The 27,980-nt window shown below is 51.0% G+C and overlaps 1 protein-coding gene across 1 annotated transcript; it reads right to left on the minus strand.

Annotated features, from left to right (window-relative positions):
* Positions 1–1,398: 1,398 nt before the first annotated feature.
* CPLX4 (complexin 4) lies at positions 1,399–27,483 on the minus strand. Its single transcript, XM_043889286.1, has 3 exons — positions 26,423–27,483; positions 18,172–18,259; positions 1,399–1,626 (listed from the first exon to the last, which is right to left on the minus strand). Exons 1-3 carry the CDS (start codon positions 26,587–26,589, stop codon positions 1,399–1,401), a joined length of 483 nt encoding a protein of 160 aa, XP_043745221.1. The 5' UTR covers positions 26,590–27,483.
* Positions 27,484–27,980: the final 497 nt, after the last annotated feature.

Genomic DNA, 27,980 nt, shown 5'->3' on the forward strand with positions numbered 1-27,980 from the left:
AAATTGGTCTTTGGGAATTATTTTTTTCTGTAACATTCACTGAAAAAACAGTATTTGGGAGTTCCCTGCCAGTCCAGTGGTTAGGATTTCCTGCCGGGGTTCAGTCGGGAAGATCTTGCAAGCCGCATGGCAGGGCCAAAAAAAAAAAAAAAAAAAAAACCCTAGAATTTTGTTTTGTTTGAGTTTGGTTTGGTTAAACAGCTCTAAGTGCTTCAGAGGTAAATGTTCTAAATCTTCTGGGTCATTTCCTTTGAAAGAGAGCAAATGTTAGGCAAAAAAAGAAAAAAAATCCAGGTATACAGTCATTCCTGGATGTCTGCCAAGGATTCTAGGACCTGCCGCGTACAGAGAATTCGAGGATGCTTAAGTCCCTTGTATAAACCAGCATAGGAGAGTCATCCCTCCGTATCCCCGGGTCCGGGGTCTGTGGATATGGAGGGCTGACTGCAGCCTGGAGGACTGTGGCAGAGAAGGACAGCATAGTTTGCTGGAAGCTAGTGTGAGGGAGTGGGGTGAGTGAGGGACAGGAAAGAAAAAGCAGGAGAGGTGGGGAGAGGGACCAGAGGGGAGGAGAGGATGGGAGAGAGACACGCACCCGGGCGGATTTAATATCTCAGTCTGTTTGTCCACCCTCACGGTCCCCATGCTGTTACCAAGGTCAGACAAGAGGAGCTGACACGGAATACTGGACCAGTGCTAGCCGCTCCAGGTGCCCCCCTCGGCCCCCCACGGCCCCCCACGGCCCCCCATGGCCCCCCACCCCACCTCTGAGCCGCCCCTCTCCCCAACCTCCCACCTCCACCCAAATCCATTCTTCCCACCCTTCTGGAAGGGTGATGGTGGTGCAAACACCGGTCAGGTCCCCTCTCTGCCTCCTCTCTCGTCTCCTACCCCATCCCAGCCCCTCTGCTTCATGTAAGCATCCATGAGAAGCATCAAAGACACCCTGGAGACAGAGGTGGTGTGATCTCTGATGGCCCTTGAGCCTGCAGTCTGGGCTCCGGGGGGCACCCTGACCTTCCACATCTTTCTCTGAAGGGACCTGGAGTCCTGCTAACGGTTGGACAGGATCAGGACCTTGTCCTGTCAGCAGAAAGTCGGAGGTGAAATACCGTTTGCTTTTGTTTCTTCCCGGCCGTCCTGCAGACCTTTAAGCAGATGTATGTTCTGCTTCATTCACAGCTGAAAAGTTCAGGCTTCCTCATATTTACAACTAAAAGGACAGTGTGATTCCTGCTGTCAGGGGCGCTACCAGGAACATTTAGAACAACCGAGGTGTCATCTATGTGTTGGTGGCGAGTTTTCATCACGTTCACTACGATCACGCCGACGCTGTTGGAAGCGCTCCTCAGGGGAGCGGTCAGCGCCGCCTTGACCGGCCTCCTCCGCTCCGCCGCCTCACATCACGGCGCACTTCTGCTCCGCCGTCTGCTTGATCTCCGAGAAGGTGGCCTGGGCTTTCTCTTTGATGGCGTCCAAGTCCATGTTCTGAAGGTTCTGTAGCTGCCCGAGGATAGAATCCTTGTCTTCCTCCTCTTCTTGATCTTCATCTACCATCTTCCGGAGGTCTTCGGGCAAATCCACGTCGTCTCCAGCCATCTGGATTTGGTTCTCATCCATCTCACTCTGCGCGGAAAAACAAACATGGAGACAGAGGAAAAGCCTTCTGAAACCAACAAACCGGCCGACCCTGACCACGGCAGGGAGCTCGAGGCCTGCTGAGAAGGGATGCAGGGAAGGACACACTTGGCCTTCTCGCGGCAGAACCTGGGTCTGGGGCCAGCTGCGGAGGCCGGACGTCCCAGCTGAGATGCCCCATCTCTCTGCACTTGGGTCTCAGAAGCTTCTAGCACACTGGTTCTCAAAGGGTGAGGAGCTTCGTTGCTGGTCCAGGGGTTAAGAATTTGCCTGCCGATGCCGGGGGCTCTGGTCTGGGAAGAGCCCACACGCGTGTCACGACTATGGAGCCCTTGCTCTAGAACCAGTGCTCACAGCAAGACAGGGCACCGCGGTGGACGCCTTCACACCACGAGCAAAAGGACCTCCGCTCGCCACAACCAGAGAAGACCCACGCAGAGCAAGGGAGGCCCAGCGTAGCCAAAAGTAACTCAGTAATTAAAAACATGGAGGCGTGGTCGCTGCACCAGGCAGTATTGGCATCATTCGGGAAGGTGTTAGAAGCACAAATTCTCGACTCACCCCAGACCTACTGGATCAGAAACTCCAGGCTGGGGTCCAGCAATCTGCATTTTCAGACTCCCTGTCTGTTCTGCTGATACCCGAGAAGCTTGACCAACTCTGCCTCAGGTCCCCTCTGCACGCTTTGTTTTCTATCAGCCCCGGGCTATGACTCAGTGGCCCAAGCTGAGCCCTCTCTGGGGTCGGGGGGCGCTGGGCTCACAGGGCCGGACCGGGCTGTCTCCGTTCAGCCATCACTCTTTAGGGGCAACTTCCAGTTAACCATCACCCCTTCCCTCCATTCTACCAGATACAGAAGCAGCTCAAACTCAGCTTTACGTCCTTGAGCCCTGGAAACAAGTCTGGCGCACACCACCTGCTTATTGAGTGAATCATTGACTCCAGGACTCCAACTCAGCACTCCCGGGCTAGCCTTGCTTGCTGCTACTGCCTTGCAATTTTCACCTGTGGTCCTGGGTGTCGCTGTTCTGCAGTCTCTTAGTTCCTGCTGCCTGGCCTCTGAATATGCCTTTACCCTCAGGCTGCAGAGTCGTTTGTTTTGTAACAGGGAGGACTCTACAGAACAAATTTCTCTGAGAAAGACAAGAGTCCTTTCATTTCTTAGATGGCTGCTCTCAGATATGATGTTCTGAGATCAGGTTGTAACATGGGGCAAACTGGGCTTTGGGGGACACAGAAGATCAAACAGGGGCTTCCCTGGTGGCTCAGATGATAAAGAATCCACCTGCCAATGCAGGAGACCCAGGTTTGATCCCTGGGTCAGGAAGATGCCCTGGAGAAGGAAATGGCAACCCACTCCAGTGTTCTTGTCTGGAGAATCCCATGGACAGAGGAGCCTGGTGGGCTGCAGTCCATGGGGTCACAGAGAGATGGACACGACTGAGCGACTAACACAGAGACACACACATGGTCATGGAGCTTGGAGGCTCACCTTCCAACATGGAACGTCTAGATTACCCGCCCGCCCTGCCCGGAGTTCCCTCTCCATGTTCACTTCTGTGCTGTCTCTCCTCTCCTCGGAAGGCAGACTTCTGATGCCAAGGGGAGGGAAGCCTCTGGGGGCGCGGCCCTCACCCTGACTCTCCCTGGACGGCCTGGGAAGGAGGGCTCTCAGTGTCACCTTCCCAGGTGACAGAAGCTTCCCATGCGCTTGGCCAGGCCTTGGCCCCTCAAAGCGCTTAACGGATCAATTAGTTCCTCATCAAACTGGTGTGGGGATTAATTAGTTAGTTAATCCCCAGGGGCTCCCGGCCAAGCCTCTGTTTCTATTTATTTTGTATCCACCTGCCCTCGAGGGTGCCTCCCTTATGGACGGTTCTCTGGGCCTTTTTGAAGGAAGCGGGGGAAAAGCAGGGGGCAGCCTGGATTCTCAGCCCACCTAAATGCCGGGCCCCTGCCCACTTGAAATAAAACGTATGTAATCTGTAAAGGCATTCCTGGTAATTCCAGCATCCACACCCTCCAGGTGGTAAGAACATCTCTGTGCTTGTCACCAGGTTCGAACCTGGACAGGCTGGGGGGACAGGCGGCTGGAGGGGCCGGGGGGCCAGCCCGCTGGTGTCCTGAGAGACCCAATGCACTCAGGAGGGTGCTCCTCTGACCCCTGTTCTCCAGGCCACTCAGCATGCAGCTTCTGCAGCAGTGGGCTGACTTGGGTTTATTTTCACCTCCTTCCCCTGGCCCTTGTGGCTCAGCTGGTAAAGAATCCACCTGCAAGTCAGGAGACCTGGGTTCGATCCCTGGGTTGGGAAGATCCCCTGGAGAAGGGAAAGGCTACCCACTCCAGTATGTTCTAACCTGGAGAATTCCATGGACTGTAGAGTCCATGGGGTTGGAAAGGGTCAGACATGACTGAGTGACTTTCACTTCCCCTGACCCAGGGAAGGAAGAGCTGAGGGTCCACTGTGCCTCCCAGTTCACAGAGGGGATCCTGATCGCCCCAACGTCTACCCTAGCGGTTCTCAAAGTGGGCTCCCGAGGCTGGTCGCAGCGGCATCCCCCGGAACCTTGTTAGACACGCGGGTTCTTGGTCCTCGCCCTGACCTGCTGATTCAGAAGCTGTGGGGCTGGGCTGAGCCCTCTGTGGTTTAGCGAGCCCTCCTGGTGATTCTGCTGCTTGTCAAAGTTTAAGAAGCCCCACCCCACCTCTCTTGAAGACAGTGGGCTGTAACTCACTCATCTCTACGTCTCAGAACCCAACGAGTGACTGGCATGTTGTCACAGACAGGGCTCCAGGAGCCTGTTGTCAGGGATGACGCTTGAACGTGCAGGCCCTTTTGATTGCAAACAAGCTCTCATTTCATAGCTACTGACACGTTTACCTTCCCACTCCCACGAGGGCTGCCTAGAGGTCAAGGGCTGGCTTGAAGATTGGACACCTGAGCGTGACAGTTACCTCCACCACGTACAAGCTGTGTGACGTGGGCACCTAACACCCCCTCTCTGAACTATTTCCTTATTTATAAATTGGGTTTATGTTATTTGCCTCCTTGCTAGCTCAGATGGTAAAGAATCTGCCTGCAGCGCAGGAGACCAGGGTTCGATCCCTGGGTCAGGAAAACGCCCTGGAGAAGGGAATGGCAACCCAGCTCCACTATTCTTGCCTGGAGAATCCCATGGACGGGGGAGCCGGGTGGGCTACAATCCATTGGGTCGAAAGGAGCCACTCACGACCGGGTGATGAACCAACATAACTCTCATAATTCTATAGAAGATGAATTAAATGATGACTGAATAATTTGGAATATATTAAACAATTAAAGGTGGTCTTCCTAAATGTAATGACCCTCAGAGGTAAAGCTGGGTTGGGGGGGACTTGCCCTGAAAGGCCTTGGCCCTGCACGTGGTGCTCAATCCCATCAGAAGGAGGCCTTGCTCCCCCACCCCTTACCTCTGGCCTGGGAGTGTCCCTACCTACCTTCACTCCAGGGCCTCGGCTTTCCTAGCAAACTGGGCCTGTTCATTTCCCTTTCAGCACTAGATGCTCAATTCTGGGATAAAATGACTCAGAGCACCCAGCTCCCCTCACCCCTTGTCAGGCCTGACCTAAGCTTGTGGGGCACAGAGGGTGAAGACTGACCGAGGTCCCCGGCTCACGATCTGCACTTCTGTTTGCCCCCCATTCCCTGTTTCCACCCGCCCGTGGGAATCTTGTGTATATGGTTCCCAGCCTGGGGCTTCCCAGATACTGGTAAAGAACCCCCCTACCGATGCAAGAGACATAAGAGACACGGTTTGATCCCTGGGTCAGGAAGATCCCCCTCTGGAGGAGGAAATGGCAACCCACTCCAGTATTCTTGCTAGGAAATGCCATGGACAGAGGAGCCTGGTGGGCTACTGTCCGCGGGGTCGGGGAAGAGTCGGACACGGCTGGGGTTTTACTTCCCCCACCAGGGATCATCACCCCTGGGCCCCCTGCAGTGGGAGCCTAGAGTCCTAACCCCTGGACCCCCAGGGAAGTCCCTGGCTTCTTATCCCTTGTGAAGAAACGTGGCTGGAGGAGGTACACAGGAGAAGCCTCCGAAGTATGGGGCCCAACTCCCCCGGGGGTCCAGGGGTTCGGAATCCGGCTGCCAACGCAGGGGACACGAGTTTGGTCCATGATCCGGGAAGATCCCACTTGCCTCGGAGCGCCACAGCGCCTGAGCCCGTGCTTGAGAGCCGGCGCGCGGCCTCGAGAGAGGTCCCTGCAATGAGAAGGCCTCGCGCCACGCCAGGGCTGCCCCTGCTCACCGCAGCTCGAGAGAGTGAAGCAACGAAGACCCAGTGCGTCCGTCGATACGTAAATAAATAAAGTTTAAAGCCTGGGCCCAGGGCAAGTAGCTCTGGCTGTCCAGTCTACAGGCAGCGCCGGGAGTGGTCCACGGCCGTGGTCAGCGTCCTACGGTCACCGTCCTTCTAGAAGGACAACGCTACTGACTGCCCATCACCACTGCTCCCAGGCATGATTCCAGCCCTGGAATCAGTCTTCCCGGACTGCAGCCTGGGCCCCGGGCGCCTGACAGCCAGGCAGGGCCGGTGAGTGGCTGGAGGACCAACCGAAGCTCCTGGACTCCTGGACTCGTGAGCACTGGACCCCAAGCAAGTGGGCTCGGACCTCGGACAGGCCAGGAGTTAGGGCTCCCTGTGTCAATCGCTGCAGCCAACCCAGACCCCTAGCCCGCAGAGGCGGCCGTGACCGTGGGAAGGCTGGGGTTTGGAGCCGGTAGACCTGGTTCTGTCCTCCGCCCACCACAGGACCTTGGGCAAGTCACCTTACACGTCTGTGCCCGCCAGGAGGAGCCCTCGAATGAGATACATTGTGAAACAGCCTTGTAAGCCTCTCAGCTCGGGACAAATAGTCACTGTGCTTGTGAATATTTTGGAGGAAAAAAGGCAGCAGGACATGAAGATCCTGCTGAAAAGATTCCTGGGAGAAAGAAGGAATGGACAGTGAGACAAGAGGGTGGGAGGGTATCAGCCCTTAAGAGAAAGATCAGGACAGAGCAAGCAGTTAAGGCCTGCCCAGGGGCTTCCCGGGTGGCTCAGTGGGAAAGAATCCACCTGCCAATACGGGAGGAGACACAGGAGTCGTGGGTTCGATCCCTGGGTCAGGAAGATTCCCTGGGGAAAGAAGTGGCAACTGCTCCAGTGTTCTTGCCTGGAGAACCCCGTGGACAGAGGAGCCTGGCGGGTTATTGTCCACGGGGTCAGGAAGAGTTGGACACGACTTAGCAACTAAACCACCGCCACCACCAGCATTCTTGCGTGGAAAATTCCATGGACAGAGGAGCCTGGAGGGCTACAGAGGGGCTACAGTCCATGCAGTCACAAAGAGTCGGACCCGACTGAGTGACTGAGCGTGCACTCACGCACATGCGATTCATACACTGGACCCCTTGCTTGACAAACTGCCCTGCTGAGAGGGACTCCTCTGCAATCCAAGCAATGGGTGTCTTGTCCTGACTTTGCTGCTGCAGGTTGGGAACGCCAGGAATATTTTGACAGAATTCATGTGTCAAGGAAAGGCGTCAATGCCTCACCACACGCCATGATCCCAAGTGCAGGTACAGTTGATATGAACCAGCCCCAGGGAGGGAGCGGAAGTCTGATGCTGAGAAGCCCTGGCAGGTGAATGAATGAATGAATGAGGAGGGCGTGAAGTGAGCTAGCATATACAGAGGAACGCACAGGCTACCTTCATTTCTCAGGGTCCTGTTTCAGAAGTCTTCTCATTTCTAGAAATCTCATCAATATGGGATATTGTTTAATGCAGTTAAGAACTAATTATTTTTAGGCTGGCTGACCAGAATCAGTCTTAATCTCTTGCCTTTTAACCAGATTTATAATCCTAATTGCCAGTGCTGAATGCCCCATTATTTAAATCACCGCCTCCTGCCATTATTACTCCTCTGACTGCTTCTGACCTTTTGCTGAAGGGTAAGCATGATCCTGGATTCAGACTTCCTTCTTCCTCATCTTGGCAAACTGGTCCTCATCTGGTATCAAAATGGAAATACGGTGATCAACTATTTCACATGGTTATATCGCCAAAAAGTTGAGTGTTCCCACGTAGAGTCCAGTCAGTCAAGCTCGATATGCAGACACATACCGGAGCGATATGGACGTGAGTGTGAGCAAGCTCCGGGAGACGGTGAAGGACGGGGAAGCCTGGTGTGCGGCAGTCCACGGGGTTGCAAACAGTCGGACACGACTGAGCGACCCAACAAGAAGAAGAAGAAGATACAATTTTGGACTTCGCAGGTGGCTCAGTGGTAAAGAATCTACCTGCCAAGCAGGAGATGCAGGTTTGCTTCCTGGGTCGGGAAGATCCCCTGGAGGAGGAAATGGCAACATACTCCAGTGTTCTTGCCGGGAAAATCCCATGGACAGAGGAGCCTGGTGGGCTACAGTCCATGGGGTCGCAAAGAGTCGGACACAACTTAGAGACCAAACAACCACCACTACCCCGAGATTTTATTTTGGTTTCAGTTTGTTTCTTTGTTTTTGGACTTTAGGACACCGAATAGCTGGGCTGCTAGCTTTCTTTCACTTGGGCCAGTTGAGCTACTATTTGATGTTATATCTGTTTCTGAGGCTCAACAATGTCAGCAGTCACCTGTCTTCACTGTCCTGTGACAAGTGAGGCCGTCACACTGGCCCCTAGGCAAGGTGAAGTATTTCCTGGCTCCCGTCCTGCTAGAGTTTACAAGTTGCTGAGGGGGTGGGGGTGTAGACCAAACAGTACAGCCAGTCAACAAACACCTCTACAGAGAGGAAAATGGGCTGGGCCTGCTTTGCTGAACGTGAGGCGGAGTTTGGGCTGGACTGGGAAGGAGGAGGGTGTGAGGCCCTTGGCCGCCAGGTTCCAGTGGACACAGTCATCCTTGCTCTGATCAGATTTTGCTGAAGGACTGAGTTTATGTTTTCTCCCCTGGTCTGTGGTTCTCAACCTTCTCCGTGCCTCTGAAATACGAGGAGCAGGTCTCACCCCCAGATTTGGCTCTAGTGATCTGTGGCAGGGGCTTCCCCGGTGCCTCAGCAGTAAAGAATTCGCCTGCGATGCAGGAGATCCAGGTTCGATTCCTGGATGGGGAAGATCCCCTGGAGGGGGAAATGGTGACCCACTCCAGTATTCTTGCCAGGAAAGTCCCACGAACAGAGGAGCATGGTGGGCTACAGTCCATGGGGTCGCAAAAGAGTTGGACATGACCGAGCATGCACTCAGGCACAATCTGTGGCAGGAACCCAGGCAACAAAATTTTTAAAAAGCTTTCCTGAGACTTCCCTGGCAGTCCAGTGGTTAAGAGCTCACCTTCCAGTGCACGGGGTGCCAGTTCGACCCCTGGTTGGGGAATTAAGATTCTCCATGCCTCACCACCAAACAGAACACAGAAACAATATTGTAACACGTTCGATAAAGACTTTAAAAGATGGTCCACCTCAAAAAAAAAGTGTGTGTTTTTAAAAAAATTTTTTTAAATTAGAAGCTTCCCTGGGTGAATTCTAACACGTGAGAGGTGTTGAGACCCTGCCAGGGCTTGCTAGCGTCAGCATCTGCTACACGGCGTGGTCTGTCCCTCTCCAGCTCCTGGAGGAGCCCTCAGCACTCGAGAGCGAGACAGAGGCTGCGACTCTGAAAAGAGCCGCCAGTCTCTGATGAGGACTGAGAGTGCGCACAGGGGGTTCTCGAGGTTGGAGCCTTCCCCCACCTGGGCATCTCACACTGCTCTCCTGTCTGCAGGCCTTCCGGGGGACTCGAGAGCTCCTAGCGGCCACCTGTCCAAGCCTCTCCTCTACAGACGCGGAAACCGAGGTCCTGGGAGGTGAAGAGGCTCGCGCAGGTCCTTCTGCTTGTTAGGGGAGGAGAGCCCAGCCCTGCTGCTGGGTCTGGTAGGAAAACCCGGTTGGTGAGTCAGATCAGCCTGGGGCCAAGTCTTGCCGTTTACTGGCCGTGTGACCTCGGGAATTCCGGCACCCTCTCTGAGCTGCTGTTCTTACCCGAGCAGGGGAAACGAGGTCTCCCGCCCTTCCAGGGTGGCCGTGAGGATTGAGAAGGTGGCACATCCCAACCGGATGCCTGTCTCTCCCCTTCCCAGGTCCCCCAGGACCTTCAGCTCTTCCCAGGGCAGGAGCAGAAGCAGCCAATTGGACCGGGGCAGCAGGGGAGGGGCGGGAAGGGATGGCGCCTATCCGGCCCCGGAGGGCCTCCGAGCTGCCGCCAGAAACAGCTGCTCGAAAGAGGACGGTTTTAGTGCCTGGGACCCTGCGGGGCAGCCCCAAGAGCGCCTGGTCTGAAGAAGGCAGGCAGAGAGGCTCACAGAGTCGTCTCTGCCTGTAACAGGCAGCTTTAAGTCCCAGTTTTAACGATGCCCTCAATGTAGTATGTTGAAAGAAGCCCTACTGCTAGATCTTCTTCTGTCTTCATCTTTGTTCAAAGCGAGCGATGCCCTTAACACAGCAGACAAACACCAGGTGTAACCAAAGCCTATGGCTCAGCGGGGGACGACATTATTTTTCAATGACTAACCTAGATTGACAATTCTGTTAATAGGATTAGCGCTCATTGTGGAGCTGTTTTCTCTTATTAATTTGGCTTGACTTACATATACATTTTGAATTGGCTAGGAAAGGGGGGGGTGCACCTTGGTTTTTAGAAAAGAAAAAAACTCGTGGCTTTATTTATAAGTATGACTTCCTCTGCTTGAAAAAATATGACATCCTAATTATGAGCTAAAGTAACCTTTGTATTTTTATACGGAATCATAATGTCGAATCCAGACTTGTTCTTTTCGTGAAAACTGATTGTAGTTTAACTCTTGTGGCAGACGGATTCCTTCTGCTGATTTTGATATTTTGTTCTTTGGGTGTGCTTTTGTTTTTCTTTTTTCCTGACTAACATTGATCACTCAGCAAGCCTTTTTGCGTGGGGGTGTTTATGTGTGTGTCTATGTGTATGTGTGTGGCAGGTGTATATGTATGTGTATGTGTGTGTAGTATGTGCATATGTCTGCGTGTGCAGTAGGTGCGTATGTATGTGTGTGCATGTGTGTCTCTGTATAGTATGTGCATATGTCTGCGTGTGCAGTAGGTGCGTATGTATGTGTGTGCATGTGTGTCTCTGTGTAGCATGTGCATATGTATGTGTGTGCATGTGTGTCTCTGTGTAGTATGTGCATATGTGTGTGTGTGCATGTGTGTGTATATGTACAGCCCCTCCATGTCAGACACCACGCAAGGCCCCAAGGACAAAGACAAAAACCTCAGCCGCTTTGTGAACAAGCACACGACCCAGCAGGTGAGAGTATTCAGGATGGAAAGACGACACAGGAGACATGCACCCAGGCGTTATGGGAGCACCGGGGAGGGGTAGAGGAGGGAGGTCACGGAAGGTTCTGGAAGAAGCAGCACTAGAGCAACGACTTCCAGGAAGGAAAGGGGTCACGGGGAGCAGGGTGTAGGGGAAGTGAGGTGGGAGGAGGAGATAGTCCAGGAGAGGGGCCCCAAGAGGTGAGGCTGGGAAGTTAGAGGCCACCTCATGGTGTGCAGGCCAGGAGACTAGACTCTACTCTAAAAAGTCATGCTAAGCCTTCTTTTTTTTTTTTAAATGGGGAAGAACAGAATCTGTTTCCATCTTGGAAACCTTACTCTGCAATTTTGAGGGAAGCAAAACACAATAAAAAAACTACTTAAGATGTATTGTAAATTGCAACCCACCCCAGTGCTCTCGCCTAGAGAATCCCATGGACAGAGGAGCCTGGCGGGCTACAGTCCACGGGGTTGCAAAGCGTTGGACACGACTGCAGAGACTTAATGCACACACAAGAGGTATTGTCGTCACGTTGCTGAGAGGTGCTGAGCCCTGCACCTGGGGGTGAGTTGAGAAGGATTTAGGAGGTGGAATGACGGTCGCCTGCTGATTGCTCTGTGCGGGGCTGGAGGAGGAGGGACCAGGCAAGGGTGAGCCTGGGGGCGGTGCGGGCTGGGGGCCCCGGGGGAGATGGAGCCTGCGGGAGCAGGGCTGGGAGGGGGTCAGGGTCTTTCTGGGTCTGAGCTGGAGGCGCCCGAGGAGACGTGGGTGTGATGGTGACCTTTAGGGAGAAGGCGTAGACAGGAGGCAGAGGCTGGAGGGTCAGCAGCACACATCTAGGTAGCAGCTGAAGGCCACGGGAGATGCCGCCATTCGGGGAGAACGTGACGGCGAGGGGGACAAAGAGGAAGCACCAGGGATGTTCAGAAACCTGGGGGCAGACGGGGGAGGTAACCCTGGAAGGAGAGGAGAGAGAGGTTAAGGAGCAGAATGAGGAGGGTGGCATTGAGAGGCTGAGAGAGGGAGGGCTTCAAGGAGGAAGTGCCGAGCGAAGGGGGAAGGCCCTGCCCCGGGGAGGGCTGCTCCAGGAACGGGGCCCAGAGGAGACAGCGGGACCGTCTACTGCAGCGAGACCGACCTCAGAGCATCTTCAGGAGGAAGGCCCTGCCCCGGGGAGGGCTGCTCCAGGAACGGGGCCCAGAGGAGACAGCGGGACCGTCTACTGCAGCGAGACCGACCTCAGAGCATCTTCAGGAGGAAGGCTCTGCCCCGGGGAGGGCTGCTCCAGGAAGAGGGCCCAGAGGAGACAGCGGGGCCGTCTACTGCAGCGAGACCGACCTCAGAGCATCTTCAGGAGGAAGGCTCTGCCCCGGGGAGGGCTGCTCCAGGAACGGGGCCCAGAGGAGACAGCGGGGCCGTCTACTGTAGCGAGACCGACCTCAGAGCATCTTCAGGAGGAAGGCTCTGCCCCGGGGAGGGCTGCTCCAGGAAGAGGGCCCAGAGGAGACAGCGGGACCGTCTACTGTAGCGAGACCGACCTCAGAGCATCTTCAGGAGGAAGGCTCTGCCCCGGGGAGGGCTGCTCCAGGAAGAGGGCCCAGAGGAGACAGCGGGACCGTCTACTGTAGCGAGACCGACCTCAGAGCATCTTCAGGAGGAAGGCTCTGCCCCACGAAGGGCTGCTCCAGGAAGAGGGCCCAGAGGAGACAGCGGGACCGTCTACTGCAGCAAGACTAACCTCAGAGCATCTTCAGGAGGAAGGCTTCGGCAGAGCAGCGGGAACCACTCATTTAGGAAGATGCCCAGAAAGCCACCTTCACTCAAAGTGCTGCTCGCTTAGTTGGGAGAGACCTGACCTCCTTTACAATGGCGAGGCCAGTGGGGAGAAAGTGCTGGAGACGCAGGACAGGATGCTGAGTGGGACGGGACCCAAGTCTAACAGGAGCACCGTGGGTTACTTCAGGCCGTTGGAGTCCCCTGATTACTGGCATTTGAAAGGCAGAGGAAACCGACGTACACGTGGACACAAACGTCCTGTGATGACCTGGGCGGGGGGATGAGATGGGGGTGGTGGGAGGCTCTTGAGGGCGGGGACATGGCGAGTATACTCTTCTCCGTACATGTCCGGTTATTGCGATTTGATGACCGCACTCTTTCGACTCCTGCGATGACTGCAATGAACAGCGGGCGTCAGAAGATGAGGGTACGACCCACGAGGGTGTCCTGACGGAAAACCCGGAGGGGAGGCGTGTGCTGTTTGGCAGAAGTCAGGTCGCCACGGCTCGTTTCAGAGACCGAATTTCCCTTCCCCCATCAGCGGTCGACTAGAACTCCTTTTCGCAGGAAACACTGGCCAAATGACTGCTTTCGAAAATACAGTTCTAATTCCAGAATGTGACGGAGTTATCCTCATCAGACCCGACAGCTCCTGGGAAGACATTTCCCTCAAATCTGCTCTCATTGGGCCTGGGCGAGGGTTCGGGCCCAGGACCGCCTCCTGCTGGTTATATAACCGCTGGGAGTGACCCCGGGGAACCGTGAATGAGGCCCCCAGGGGTCCCGCCTCGTTAGCGGGGAGCACCCGGTGAGCGTGTCCAACCCCCTGTGGGCTGTTCACACTGTTAGTCGGGCTGTTTACCCAACATGGATTTTATGAGATGGCCGGACCGAGGATTCTGCAAACCCCCAGGGGAGGGAATGTTGTTCTCGGGGGCTGGGTAAGGCCCTGGTGAGCTGCGCTCTCTGCCCGGCTCTGTTTAGACGTGTTAGGCCGCTGTGTTCGGGTCTCAAGATCTCATTAGTGCAGTAATCAGGAAGGCAAGTCCCGAGAAGGGGCTGCGGGGAACGACTCGAGAACCTGTTGCTCCGTCCCCGCGCTGGCCCAGGCCGCCCTGAGCCGGTCTGGGCTGCTGCGAGGGCCCAGTCCTGACACGCTGGCCCTCATCCCTTCCGCTCTGGTTCACCGAACGCATCTCCATGGCCTTGGCCTTTACCCACTGCGGTGACGCCCACGGGCCACTGCCTGGCTTTCCTCGCAGGGCTCCTTATGGGAACATCTAGGAGAGGAAAACCCACCACCTATATTCCCGTTGTGGTTTTCGGAAGGTTCTTTCTAAAGGTTCCACTATGCAGACTCTTCTGAATACTCAAAGGAAGCCCTATGAGCTAACCGATGTTTCCATGCCAGCCTGCAGCCCCACCCCCAAAGAGGCTGACTTGATACAAAGACTTTCAAGGCCTGGGAAATGCCTCTCCGCCACAGCCATCATTTCCTCAAAGTCGTCTGCTCCTGCAGCTGAAAATTCCAATTCCTTCAACGCTTCCTCAATGACAGCCAGCCGTTTCAAGATTTCTCGGCCAGCATCCCGGTGGCTGCGGAGACAGCAGCTGGGCCCCCTGCCGTGCCCACCCTCGGCCCGCGGGGACGTGGCCCCCTCCTGCCTCCTGACAGCTGCCCCAGCAGGGCCCAGCGGCCTTTCCACGCGCTGCTTTCCACGGCCTTTCCACAGCGGCCACTGCAGAGCAGTACGCGCTGTGTGATCCTTAATATCAGCAGAGTGGACTTCAAAAAACAAGCCCCTTCCGGAAATCGCTCCTGGCCACCCACACTGACCCTCCTAGAGCATGCAGTCCCTGGGGAAGAACTGAGACCCTCTGAAGGGCGGTTCTGCTGGGGCGGCCTGGGGGCATCACGGCTTCGTCCGGGACCCCGGGGTGCCGGAAGGAGCTGGGTTCCTGCCCCCGCACACGGGCGGCGGCTGTTAACTGCGAGTCCCTCGCCCAGCCAGGATCTGGCTTAGGCAGGAGCTGCCGCCCTGCAGCTGGTCTCGGCCTGGGGAACAGGTCTGCCGCCCCTTGCCCCTGTCTAGCCTAGGGCGCTGTTGAGGGCCTGCTGCCTCCTGCAGCTCGGAAGGGTGGGCAGCAGGGGACAGGGAGCCTGTGAAGGCCTCTTAAGGTGGAGGCGGTGCGGCAGGCTGCCCTCCAAGCCCAAGGCCTGCACAGAGGCAGGGGCGTCGGTCACGGCTGGGGAGAACTGGACTGAACGGAATATGACCCGGCCGATCTTTGATGGCATTCTTCCTATTAATTCCTGTTTTCAAAATGCATTCATTCATTTTATTTTGGGCTGTGTGAGGTCTTCGATGCTTTGCATGAATGTTCTCTAGCTGCGGCAACAGGAGCTACTCTTTGAGGCCACGGGCGGGCTTCTCCCTGTGGTGGCTTCTCTTGTTGAGTCCACAGCATGTGGGATCTTCCCCAACCAGGGCTCGAACCTGGGTCCCGTGCGCTGGCGGGAAGATTCTTATCCACTGCCCCACCAGGGAAGTCCTAGTTACCATTTTTACAAACAGTGCACATGGGGTTAGATAGAATTTCCAGGTGCTGACGAAAAAAGCAGGCCGTTGTATTATTGGGACTTTTCACGCCATGGGCAAATTCTTGAAGCATCACGTAGAGAATTCACTTTGACACCATCCAGGCACTCTTAGGGAGGCCCCCACCTGAAAGTAAACTCCACGGCGCAGGATGACGTGGGGAACGCTTTCAGGCGACGCTACCGCTGTTTACTCGGGTTGTACCGGAGTTTTGTCTGTGCTCACGGTCTCCCGTCAAGCCATCAGCTGACAGACCAGCGGGGAAAGCGATGGGCCTGGGTCTCTGGAGGACAGATTCTGAGATGCTTCGCTGAAATAGGAGCAGGGCACGTTGTCCTGGAAGGGCCAGGGCAGTTTTAAACCACGTGGAATTCCGAACGGCTCTAAAACTTCCAGGATGCCTCACTTCCAGCATGTGAAGAGTGGAAAGAGCAGAGACCTTGGGGCCAGGGGGCGCTGTGTTCAAATCCCTTTGTGGGTAGTATGCTCTTTTTCAGGGCTGAGAGGCCTGAGTTCCAATCCTGGTTCCATCACTGCGCAGCTGCGGGGTTTTGCAAAGTCCCTGAGCACCCCCACCCCACCCAAACTTGGCTGCGGTTTTCTCATGTCTGAAGTGAGGCCATGGCTTAGACTCTCAGACAAACTCAAAGGTCTCTTTCAGGGTCTATGAAAAAATCGGGTGGGGGTCTCATATGTGTGGTGCATTGGAGCCAGCTATAGAAAAATGGGTTCATGGGCATTAGTAACCCATGCAACTAAGTTACTGGGCTCCACTGTTCACGGTGTATCAGCTTCTCATGGTCCTGCCTCCTCTCGGTGGCTTTGAAGAGCAGTAGCTAGATGTGGTGGAGAAGGAAATGGTACCCCACTCCAGCGTTCTTGCCTGGAGAATCCCAGGGACGGGGGAGCCTGGTGGGCTGCCGTCTATGGGGTCGCACAGAGTCGGACACAACTGAAGCGACTTAGCAGCAGCAGCTAGACATGGGGCTAGTGGTAACGAACCTGTTTGCCAATGGAGAAGGCATAAGCTTCATGGGCTCAATCCCTGGGTCAGGAAGATCCCCTGGAGGAGGGCTTGGCAATCCACTCCAGTATTCTTGCCTGGAGAATGCCATGCACAGAGGAGCCTGGTGGGCTACAGTCCATAGGGCTGCAAAGAGCTGGACACGACTGAAGAGACTTGGCAGGCGGGCAGCCTGTGCTGAGTAGGGTCACTGTCCCTCCAGGGAGGATGTGAATCTATACATCACGTGGCTCTAATTCTCCCCTCTTTCCTTAGTTTCTGTTGGAAAGGCTCTTGTGTGAAAGAAACAAGCCAAGCTTAGAGATTTGGGAATTATTTTTTTTTCTCTGAAGAGTATCAACCCATTTTGCAAATGAGGTTGTCCACCCCTGAGGATCTGGGTGAGCAAGACCACGGGCTCACCATTAAAAAAACAACCAAAGGGCAGATATTTTCAGTTTAAAGGAAAGAAAGTGAAGTTTCTCAGTCGTGACTCTTAGCGACCCCATGGACTGTAGCCTGCCAGGCTCCTCCATCCATGGGATTCTCCAGGCAAGAGTACTGGAGTGGGTTGCCATGTCCTTCTCCAGGGGATCCTCCCGACCCAGGGATCCAACCTGGGTCTCCCGCACTGCAGGCAGGCTCTTTACTGACCGAGCCCCCAGGAAGCCCTACTGCTTTCGGCTGAGAGGCCGGCGGTTCCTGCGCTGTTTGCTCACCTCGGCGTGCCCCTTGCTGTCATTGTCGAGAAATGAGACTTCTGTCACAGAGGTAACAACAGCAGTAAGAGCGATCGCCCACGGAGCTCTTTCCACTAGTCGGGCACTCGATTTGTCTTATTATTTCAGACGAAGACTCAGGAAGCACGTGTCGCTGCCCCCAAGGTATAGATGAGGAAAAGGAGGCCGAGATGTATTAAGAAGCCATCTGAGATTGCCGATGTCAGAGCCAGGATTCAAATCCAGCTCTCCTTACATCCTCACCAAACCACGGAACAGTTGTCAAAAATATATCCTCAATAACAACATCCTGAGAATGCCCCATCTTTCTGGAAGACACACAGCCAGCTGATGGGGTGTCTGTGTGCATCTGTGTGCGTGTCCCTTACTCTCTTTCTGCCTCTGTTTCCTCTAAGAACACACCTTATAAGACTGTGGTGAGGATGAATTAATTTATCCATGCGAAGAACTTAAGAGCAGGGCCTGGCACTTAGAGCTCAGTAAACGTCAGCTGGGATGATGGCTATTCTCATCGTGCAGGTACGGATACTCTATAGTCTTTAAATAAATTTACATAAACAGGTATCACTCCATTTCCTTGAGAGGAAATGGAAGTTCATAGAGGTTAAGTGCCTGGAATCTAGTTTTTATGAACTAATTCAATGCTCTTCTCACTATATCAAATACCTCAATTACAATTAAGCGAAAGTCACTCAGTTGTGTCCGACTCTTTGTGACCTCATGGACTATAGAGTCCATGGAATTCTCCAGGCCAGAATACTGGAGTCGGTTGCCTTTCCCTTCTCCAGGGGATCTTCTCCCCAACCCAGGGATTGAACCCCGGTCTCCTGCACTGCAGGCGGATTCTTTACCAGCTGTGTCACCAGGGAAGCCCCAGTTATGATTAAGACATATAAATATATATTTATATACATATTTATGCATAGTTACATTTGTTATACATACACACACACACACACACACACACACACGCAGACTTCGGAGTGTGACCCTTGCTGATAATCCAACACTCTGCATTTCTTATTATGTAAAAAATGACTGTCTGTTTATTGTGTTGAGTCTCACCTTTGGGAGTCTGTACTTTTCTCTGAGGTGAACTCTGAGGCACGCCCTCTCGGCCTTTTTCTGTGTAAATGCAGCGTCTCTTTCCATCCTGAAAGTGAAAGAATCAGAATAAAGGATCAGAGGACCTGAGACCACTGGCTGCTCCAGCCCCCTGCTCAGAGGAGCCAGACGCTGGGACACACCCTCTGAGTGTTTTCCTACATCCCCAAGCGTCTGCCTCTCCGTCTGGAATTGCACGCTCACGACTGAGTACAGACCTGACTTCCCAAAGACACGTCGGTTCTGCGAACCTCTCTGTGATGCAGCGTGGGGGAGGCAGGGGGACCGCCCTGGTGGGGAGCTGACCTCACTGTGTCCCTCTCCCCCCTCCTGGGAGCACAGGTGTCCGGGTCACCTGGGGCGCCTGCCTACCATGCAGCTTCCCAGCCCGTCTGCATCATGGAGAGAGGCTGTGTTTTCAAAATCATTTCGTTTCTTATTTTATTATACTTTTTAGGGGCTGACACATTTAGTGCTTCTGAAATGATCGGTGTATAAGCTGATAACAGAGGATGCAGAGTATTACTTTGGGGACGTAAGTTTTATTTATTTCTAGAATTTAAAACATTGAAATATAGTTGCTGTACAATATTATGTGTCACAGGTATACAATAGAGCAATTTATGACTTTTATTTAAGAAAGTTTTTTGAGCTGTGTCGCTCAGCGTAGGAAATCTTAGTTCCCCAACCAGGGATTGAACCTGGGCCCCTTGCAGGGGAAGTTTAGAGTCCTAAGTGTTGGACTGCCAGGGAATTCTTCCTCCCTCTTTTTTCCCCACAATTTTTATAGGTTATCTTCCATTTATAATGATCATAATTCATATTGGCTGTGTTCCCTATTTTGTACAATATATCCTTATAGCTTATTTTATACATAATAATTTGTACTTGGGACAGAAGTTTTAAATTCTACAGAACACTTATTTTTATGGAACAAAAATGTTTGGAGCAAACCCTCAGCATCTCCTTCCGTTTCCTTTCCTGACGTCCTTTTAGAAACCCTTACGTGGACTTTCCACATGTCTATTTAAGGCCAGGTTCGGTCTCCACCGATGCTGCCTTGATTCTGCAAGATTCTCAAGGTGAAAGTCGTAATTCTGTGTTTTAAAGGATGTTCTTCTCCAGATCTTTGCAGAGCTGTGTTTCTGCAAAACAGTTACACTCAGTGACTGAGAGTTTGAGATTCAGTCGTTATTCAATTCATTTAATTCCATCAATAAACGGGGATCAGAATTCTGAGCTACAATAATGTGGAATTTTTAAAAAAAGAAAAAAGCACTTGCAATCCTTGACAGCTGAACAGGGACATGTAAAATATAAATGACAGGGAATCCAACTGCGAAAAGTTCTCTCTGTGACCCTGCCAAAGAGACATGCTCTGGAAACGGCGCCTTAGTCCAGGGAGAAACACCTGCTCCTCCCTTCCCGTTGTCAGCATCTATAAGCCAGGTCGTGCAGACTTCTTCCAGTGTCTCTCATCACCACGCCTTCCATTCTGACCACCGCAGCCTCATGAATGTCCGTCACTCCATACCGTATCTCATGCAGATTCTTATCTTCATACCATGACTTATGCAGTGATTTTAAAAATAGGTTTCTAGTCCCGAATTATCAAAAAGAGCTGGAAGGAGTGGTGTACTGGCTGACGTATCACGACCAGCTTTCTGGGGAAGAGGCTCTGTAGCACCTGCCATGTTCCATGGTGCCAGTACTTCCACTGAAGTGGACTGCAAACTATTAATATCAACTTGATGTCACCGATATTGGGGAGAAACTGGCGAGAGACACATGCGATTAACTTTGATGGGTCACTGCAGGATGCCGTGGGTCAGCTCAGCACACCACTGGCTGGAAGATCCATTTTTCTCAACCACTGTTTAAATCAGGCTACTCTCAGATGCGGCAGTCTCCTTTACTGCGTACCATGGAGACAGCCCACATGCTTTGCCCACATTTCTCTACAACTTGGGCCACTTGATTAGAGACCGCACTGGCCATTTAAATGATCTCCCTGCTTCCATCATGGCCCTACCATCGAGAAGTGACGTTTTTAACAAACAGCCTAAGTGATTCTTACACAAGCCAAACAGAGATGCAGCATCCAGGATGGGGGCCGTTTGGTGGCAGACAGGATTTGGGGATTTAATATAAAGCTATTTCCCTTCATTGTCAACCCTCTAAGTCCCAATTTAGGTACAGCCATCCCTTCCCTGGGTGAAGGGATCACTCACACAAGATACGGTGTGGATTTTCAGAATGCTCTGTGGACGGCCTAATTGGACTTGTGATTTGCTGTTGGAAGTGGGCTCCCTTGTCCTTGATGATCCAGAGAGAAGTAGACACCTTTGAGGATGTTGGTGAGGCTCACTTGAACCACCTCCTCTCCTAGCTGCCCAGGGAAGCACATTGTTAGAGGCTGCTTTTATATACAGGCTTCCCTGCTGGCTCAGTGGTGAAGAATCCACCTGCCGTTGCAGGAGACGTGGGTTCGATCCCTGGGTTGAGAAGAACATCTGGAGGAGGGCATGGCTACCCACCCCTGTACTCTTGCCTGGAGAATCCCATGGACAGAGGAACCTGGGGGCTGCCGTCCATCGGGTCGCCATGAGTCAGACGGGACTGAGCGACTCAACGACGATATCAGGAAGCTTTGTATACGTGGCCCTGCCCGCTAGCTGCACAGGACTAGACCAAGTTGGGTAAGTGGAATTTCTTCTCTGAGAATTTGTGTTTGGGATGGAGTAAGTCAGAGACTCGCAGTGTGGCTGGATCTGTTCACAGGTGAGCTCGGAAGACGTCGGCTGACCACCCTCACGGGTGGTTCGGGTAACAGAGGAGCAGAGGGCTGACTGCCCTGAAAGGACAAAGCGGCCGCACGGAGGCGGATGGGGTGGCCAGGGATCGAATGAGGGCCCGTGACTGCCAGTGATGCTCTGGTCCTGGTTCAGCCCACAAGGCCTGGGGGCATGTCTGCAACGGGTCTGGTGAAGCGTCTTTGCAAGAAGCATGTTAGTTGCTCAGTCGTTTCCGACTTTTTGTTACCCTGTGATCTGTCCATGGGATTTTCCAGGCAAGAACACTGGAGTGGGTTGCCATCCCCTTCTCCAGGGAATCTTCCCAACCCAGGGATCCAACCTGAGTCTCCTGCATTGCGGGTGGATTCTCTGCCGCTGAACTACCTCCATGCTATGCTAATTTGCTCAGTCGTGTCCGACTCTTTGCAATCCTATGGACTGTAGCCCACCGGGTTCCTCTGTTCATGGGATTCTCCAGGCAAGAATGCTGGAGTGGGCTGCCATGCCCTCCTCCCTGAACTACATGATTTGCCTTAAAATAAATACCCTATTTTCAGGTGGCTCCATTGGTTTCTATTTCTTAACTCCAGGTTCTGGAATCATCTTAACCATTACACAGAAGCCTGGCTGAAGGAAGAGTTGGCTCTGAAGGCGTCACATTAAACGGCTCATCATGGGGCGCTGGCTTTGGACACTCTCTGAACTCATTTCCCTCGGCAAAAAGTCGGGCCTGGAGGAGGCATGAGAGAACCCTGGGCTGAGTCTCTTCTTTTAGGGAAAGAGAACTTGCTGAAGAGCTCAGAGACCCAGGGGCATGGGCAGAAGCCAATCTCCCCCCAACACCGATACTTTACTATAAAAAGATTCAAGTGTACAGAAAAGTTGAAACAACTTTACAGTTGACATGCATATACTCACCATTTATATTCTACTATTGGCATCTTCCTATACATTTTAGAAAATGCCACTTACCTAGCCCTCTCTCTCTCTCTCTCCATTCATTTATCCATCATATTTTCTGATGCATTTCAAAGCTGTTGACATCAGTACTCTCTTCCCCTAAACACTTCAATGTGCATACCACAACACCAATTACGTATCTGTTTATTTGTTGTTGTTGTCCAGTAGCTAAGTTGTGTCCAACTCTTTGCAACCCCGTGGACTGTGGCATGCCAGGCTGTCCTTCACCATCTCCCAGAGCTTGCTCAAACTCATGTCCCTTGAGTCGGTGATGCCATCCAACCATCTCATCCTCTGTCATCCACTTCTTCTGCCCTCAATCTCTGCCAGCATCAGGATCTTTTTCAGTGAGTCAGCTCTTCTCATCAGGTGGCCAAAGTATTGGGGCTCCTTTTCTTTTGAATCAAAATGTTGCATGCTATTAAATGCACAGACCTTAAATGGACTGTGATGGTTAACTTCGTGTGTCAGCTCAACTGGGACACAGGGTGTCCTGATTAAACATCATTTCTGAGTGTGTCTGGGAGGCTGTTTCTAGGTGAGATGAGCATTGGAATCAGTGGGCGGTGGACGGAGCGAAACAGAAGGGCCTCCTCGGTGTGTGTGTGTGTGTGGAGGGGGGCAGCGCTCATGGAATCCACGGAGGGTTTGAATCAACAAAAGGGCCTCCTGCCTGCCTGACTGCCTGCTGAGCTGAGACAGCAATCTCCTCTTGCTCTGAGAACCCTCCAGTTCTCAGAACCGCACCACCGACTTGCCTGGGTTGCAGAGGGCAGATGGTGGGACTTCCCGGCTTCCACAGCCACGTGAACACTGGCTCCTTGTGATAAATCTCGTCTGTATCTGTGTGCACACACATGTATTTTTTTCTCTTCTCTCGGTTCTGCTCTTGCTGTGTAAACCCAACCTCTATTAAGGTGTAAAAGTCATTACTATCACCTGAGAAAATACCCCCATCCCGCGCTCAATCAACGCCTGCTCCCAGCCCCAGAGGCCACCACTGCCTTCTTCCCAGCATAGGTTGGGTGTGCCTGTTCTAGATCTTCATACAAATGTAACCACACACTATGCATTCTTATGTGTAATTCTTCTTTCACTATGCGTAAAAAAACCGTGGGGATTTATCCAGCTTGTTTTACTTACCAGGGGTTTGTTCCTTTTCATTACTGAGTGTGTTCTACTGTGTGACGACATTTCGTTTTTTCATTCATTCTATTGATGAACACTTGGATTATTTCCTGGTTTGGGCTCCTGTGAATGAAGCTGCTGGGAACATTTTTGTACAAGTCTTTTTGTGGACGTATGTATTTCTATAGTTGCAGTGCACGTTTTTAACTTTGATAATGTCTAATTCCTCATTTCAAAATTTTATGGTCACTGGTTTCAGGGTCATGTTTAAGAAATTTCTGCCTACTTCCAAGATGCAAAGATATTCTCTGTTTCTTTTTTTTTCCTGGATGCTTTATAATTTTCGTTTTTATGCTTAAGTCTGTGATGCACATCAAAGTTCAAGCTACAAGTGATGCCATGGCAGTTGCTGTATCATAACTGAGGGGACATTTTCATATAATGGAGAGAAATGGAGGAACAAACAGGTTGTTTTATTTAGAACTTTCCAAATATTCTATTTAGGTATAGACCTCTTTCAGTACTAACATTACCAATATGGCGGGGGGTGGGGGTGGTGGAATCTGAACATGGAAATAAGGCAAAAATGAATGTGCCATGGAGTGTACTGTTGAGTAGTATTTGATTTATTATTAGTAAAGTCAATCCCACAACTTTTCTAAAATGATGAGGACAAGTTAAGGAGGCTTTTATTTGCTAATATTCATTCTAATTATTATATATATTATGATGTGTGTAGCTGTCTCTAGATATAGCTTGTGTGAACCATTTTTGATGCCTACTAATTTTTTCATTTTAATAGTTGCTCCAATTTATACATTTCAAATTTTTTTTCTATTGAAGTATAATTGATTTACAATGTGTTAGTTTTGGGTGTACATCAAAGTGATTCTGCTTTATATATACATGTGTGTGTGTGTTCTCAGTCATGTCTGACCCTTTTGTGACCCCATGAACTATAGCCCACCAGGCTCCTCTGTCCATGGAATTTTCCAGGCAAGAATACTGGAGTGGGTTACCATTTCCTCTTCTAGGGGATCTTTCCAAGCCAGGGATTGAACCCAAGTCTCTTGAGTTTCCTCCACTTGCAGATGGATTCTTTACCACTGTGCCATCTGGGGAGCCCTTTATATATATTCTTTTTCAGATTCTTTCCCCTTATAGGTTATTACAAAATACTGAGCATAGTCCCCCGATGTCTGCCTCTTTATATTGTATTCTAGGTGATGAAACTCTTGGAAACTCAAGCAGTGGACTGAAGTCCTGCCTCTTGCTGTGTAAGCAGGTGAGCCTCACTGTCCTGCTACTATCGCTTTAGTTGGGTGATCAAACCAATGTATCACACACACAGACACATACACACACAGACACACAGACACAGACACACAGACACAGACACACACAGACACACACAGACACAGACACACAGACACAGACACACAGACACAGACACACACACAGATACACACACACACACACACACACAGACACACACACAGACACACATATACACAGACACACACACAGACACACACACAGACACACACATACACACAGACAGACACATACACACAGACACATACACACACACACATACACACACAGACACACAGAGACACACACACATACACAAACACACACAGACACACACAGACACAGACACACACACACAGACAGACACACACATACATAAACACATACATCCACACACACATACACAGAGCTGAGTAGTTGGTGTACAACTGACTGATGATACCATTTGACTATTTTGGTTTCTGATCTGTCCAGATATAAAATTAGGTAAAACTATGACATTAGTTAATCAAACAGATGCTGTATTTGTGACCAGATTTATTACTGGGACACATTAAGTGATATTTTAATATCAGATGTGTAGTCTATATTTGTGACCATTTTCTTTTTATTGGTCCCCTTTGAGCTGAGAACATTGGATGCTATTTTTCTGCTTCTGCTTCTTTTTAACATGCCATAGGTAAAACTGGCCAGTATTCAAGGAATGCTGCCTTTTTTTGTGTATTATTTTAGCACCCACATTATTTTTGCAGTTGCATCAAAAAAAAAAACAAAAAAACAGACCTTAAATTTATTGCAGAGCCAAGCACCATTCTAGGTAGTTTTATAGCCACAGTTGCTTTCAGGAAAAAATACAACAGACAAGGTTCCCACTAAATGGAAGCTTTAAGCTTCCTTAGTTTCCTCCGGGTCATCAACCCTTTCACCTTTAACCATTTCAGCAATAAGACATAGGCAGTTGTCATGTAATTATTAGCAAAACAGCCACAGTGGCACAAAAAAAAAAAAAACCAAAAAACTTTTGTAACGTATCGTGAACTTTTAACTTCAAGACTGATGCTTCAATACTTAGTTGATTTGATTATTAAAACTCTTAAATTCTACCTTAAACTTAAAAAAACTAAATATAGACTACACTCAGTCATCAGTAGTGAAAAATTGGTAATATTCACATTCCATAATACCCAACTTAAATGTTACTAATGTTTTATTACATTTTATATAGCCAGAAGAATGTCCTTATGTTTTGGAGGTATATAGGTAAAGTATCCAGGGGTAAAGTATCAGGATGTCTGTAATTTACTTTAAAAATGCTTCTCTGTACTTATTTATCTATCAATCAATCATCTATCCTCCAACCAACGAATTATCTGTAAGCAAACATGACAGAACAACTGTCAATTTTATGCCGTAGGTATACACGGCCATTCATTATACTGTTCTACTCTCCTGTATCTTTACATTTTTCATAATAGGCAGTCCACATAACTATTCAGACTCTTTGAGAAGCCAAGTCTTAGGACGTGATTGTCATGTTGTATTTTCCAGGCTTTCTTCCCTCTGCACATGTAAGTTCAAGAAGATTGTACTCTGTGCTCTTTAAGGCCCCTTCCAGGTGCAAAGTCTGAATTCCCACCATTTGAAAGCTTTCTACATTCACCTAACAGGGTGAATTTCCTGATGGCTGTAAAAATATTCAGGCGCCCAGTTTTTCATTTGAACACCTGAGGTCAATTACAATGTGCCCGGATCAGAAAGTTTCAGCTGCTTTTAAGGATGACATGTAGATTTGTTTCTAGCATCTTTCATTTCCATTCATACAAATGAGGTAAGAGTAGCTGTTGATGCTAGGAACTGGTTCACTGTTGAGCAGAACAGACTTCCCTGAGCTTGGAGGCAGATGGCATAGGAAAGGCATCTGAAGGGCGGAGAGGGGGAGAGCCGGGCGCCGTGGACAGCGTGGCCACAAGGAGCCTCTTTCTGCTCTAGCAGGGACCCGAGCTGCGAGTACTCACTTTTCCTCGATTATCTGCTTCTGGTACTCCTCATACTCCTCTCGACTCATGCCTTGAGCAGCTGCGGGGTCAGATGCTCCTCCTTCTTCTTTTTTTTCTTCAGACCCGCCACCGAGTCCTAAATTCTTCACCTGGTTACTTATCATAGTTTTCATAAGGAAAGCCATTGTGTCTGCCCTCAGAGAAAGAAAACCAAGCACTCCGAGAAAACTCAAAAGAAAACAACAAACAAATCACAAAATCTCCAAGTATTTTCAGTGATAGCAACACGTTGAAAAGCAAAGGACTCTGCGCAGCCTCATCTATTCAAGGGCATAATGATAGCGAGGAGTGGTTTGTGGGCTCTAAGCTGGATTAAAGAGGTGAACTCCTTAACAGAGAGGCAGATGGCTCCGATTACCAAGGCATGCAATCAGATGCAGCCAACTACTTTCTGAATTAGTACACTAAGCTAATTTTAGAGGGGGAAAAAAGAATCCTTCACATTATCCATCCCTCTCCCATTTCTAAGGTTTAAATTATAAGTGCAGCAGGGCTTCATCAAGGGTTGTTTCAACTAAATGAATCGGAGGTGACTGATTATATGACTGTGGTGGAAGTTCCAAATTCCAGGCCATGAGAGCAACATCCTGTTGAGAACTGAGTCCAGTGAGATGCAAAACCTAAAATGCTTTATTTAGCAAAAATAATCCTTTGATCCATCATTTTATCTCATTGGCCTCTCAGGACTATGTAAGGATTTGTGTTTTGGTTTGCTTGAATCCTATGCTGTTTCAGTGGTTCCTGGGTCCTGGACATAAATACCCAACCAGGCAAGTGTGAAGGGCAAGCCAGAGGGTCCTTCACGTACACCTGGAAGATTAGCCTAGCTTGCTCCTGCTCTGAAAGGTTATACTTCTGCATGGAGACAACGCGCCGGACTCTTGCAAAGCTCTGACCCAGAAGGTGAGAACATGGGTGAGTCGGCCTAAGTGGGTATTGGTATTTTCCTCTCCCCTGGTGGCTCATATGGTAAAGTGTCTGCCTGCAATGCAGGACACCCGGGTCCCTTCTCTGGGTCAAGAAGGTCCCCTGGAGAAGGGAGTGGCTACCCACTCCAGGATTCCTGCCTGAATTCCATGGACAGAGGAAGCTGGCGGGCTGCAGTCCATGGGGTTGCAGAGTCGGATACCACTGAGTGACAACACTTTCACACGTTTTTCCTCTTACAAGCAGTCACTTCCCGGGTGCTCTGTCTAAACTCACTGGTGTACTTGGAGAAAACTTTCGACAGAGTTTAGTAATAGCAGATTCTCAACGGCTGTGGTTTCCTCCAGGTCAAGGGAGGAATTTGAGCATGGCTCAGACTTTAATCTACCTTAGTATCTTTCTAATTAAAGCACTCCAAGAGCGGGTGGGGAGGAGGGGAGAGAGACAGCCTGTTTGTAAGCTAGGCTTATTATTTTATCCACAGGCATGAGCCCTTGCAGGAAATAGATGACTCTCCCTCAGATTGCACACAACCACATACACTGGATCTTTGCCTAAAATGCTTGCTTTATGTATTTTAAGATCTGCT

This window comes from Cervus elaphus, chromosome 27 (assembly GCF_910594005.1).
Source record: "Cervus elaphus chromosome 27, mCerEla1.1, whole genome shotgun sequence".
Taxonomy (NCBI): Eukaryota; Metazoa; Chordata; class Mammalia; order Artiodactyla; family Cervidae; genus Cervus; species Cervus elaphus.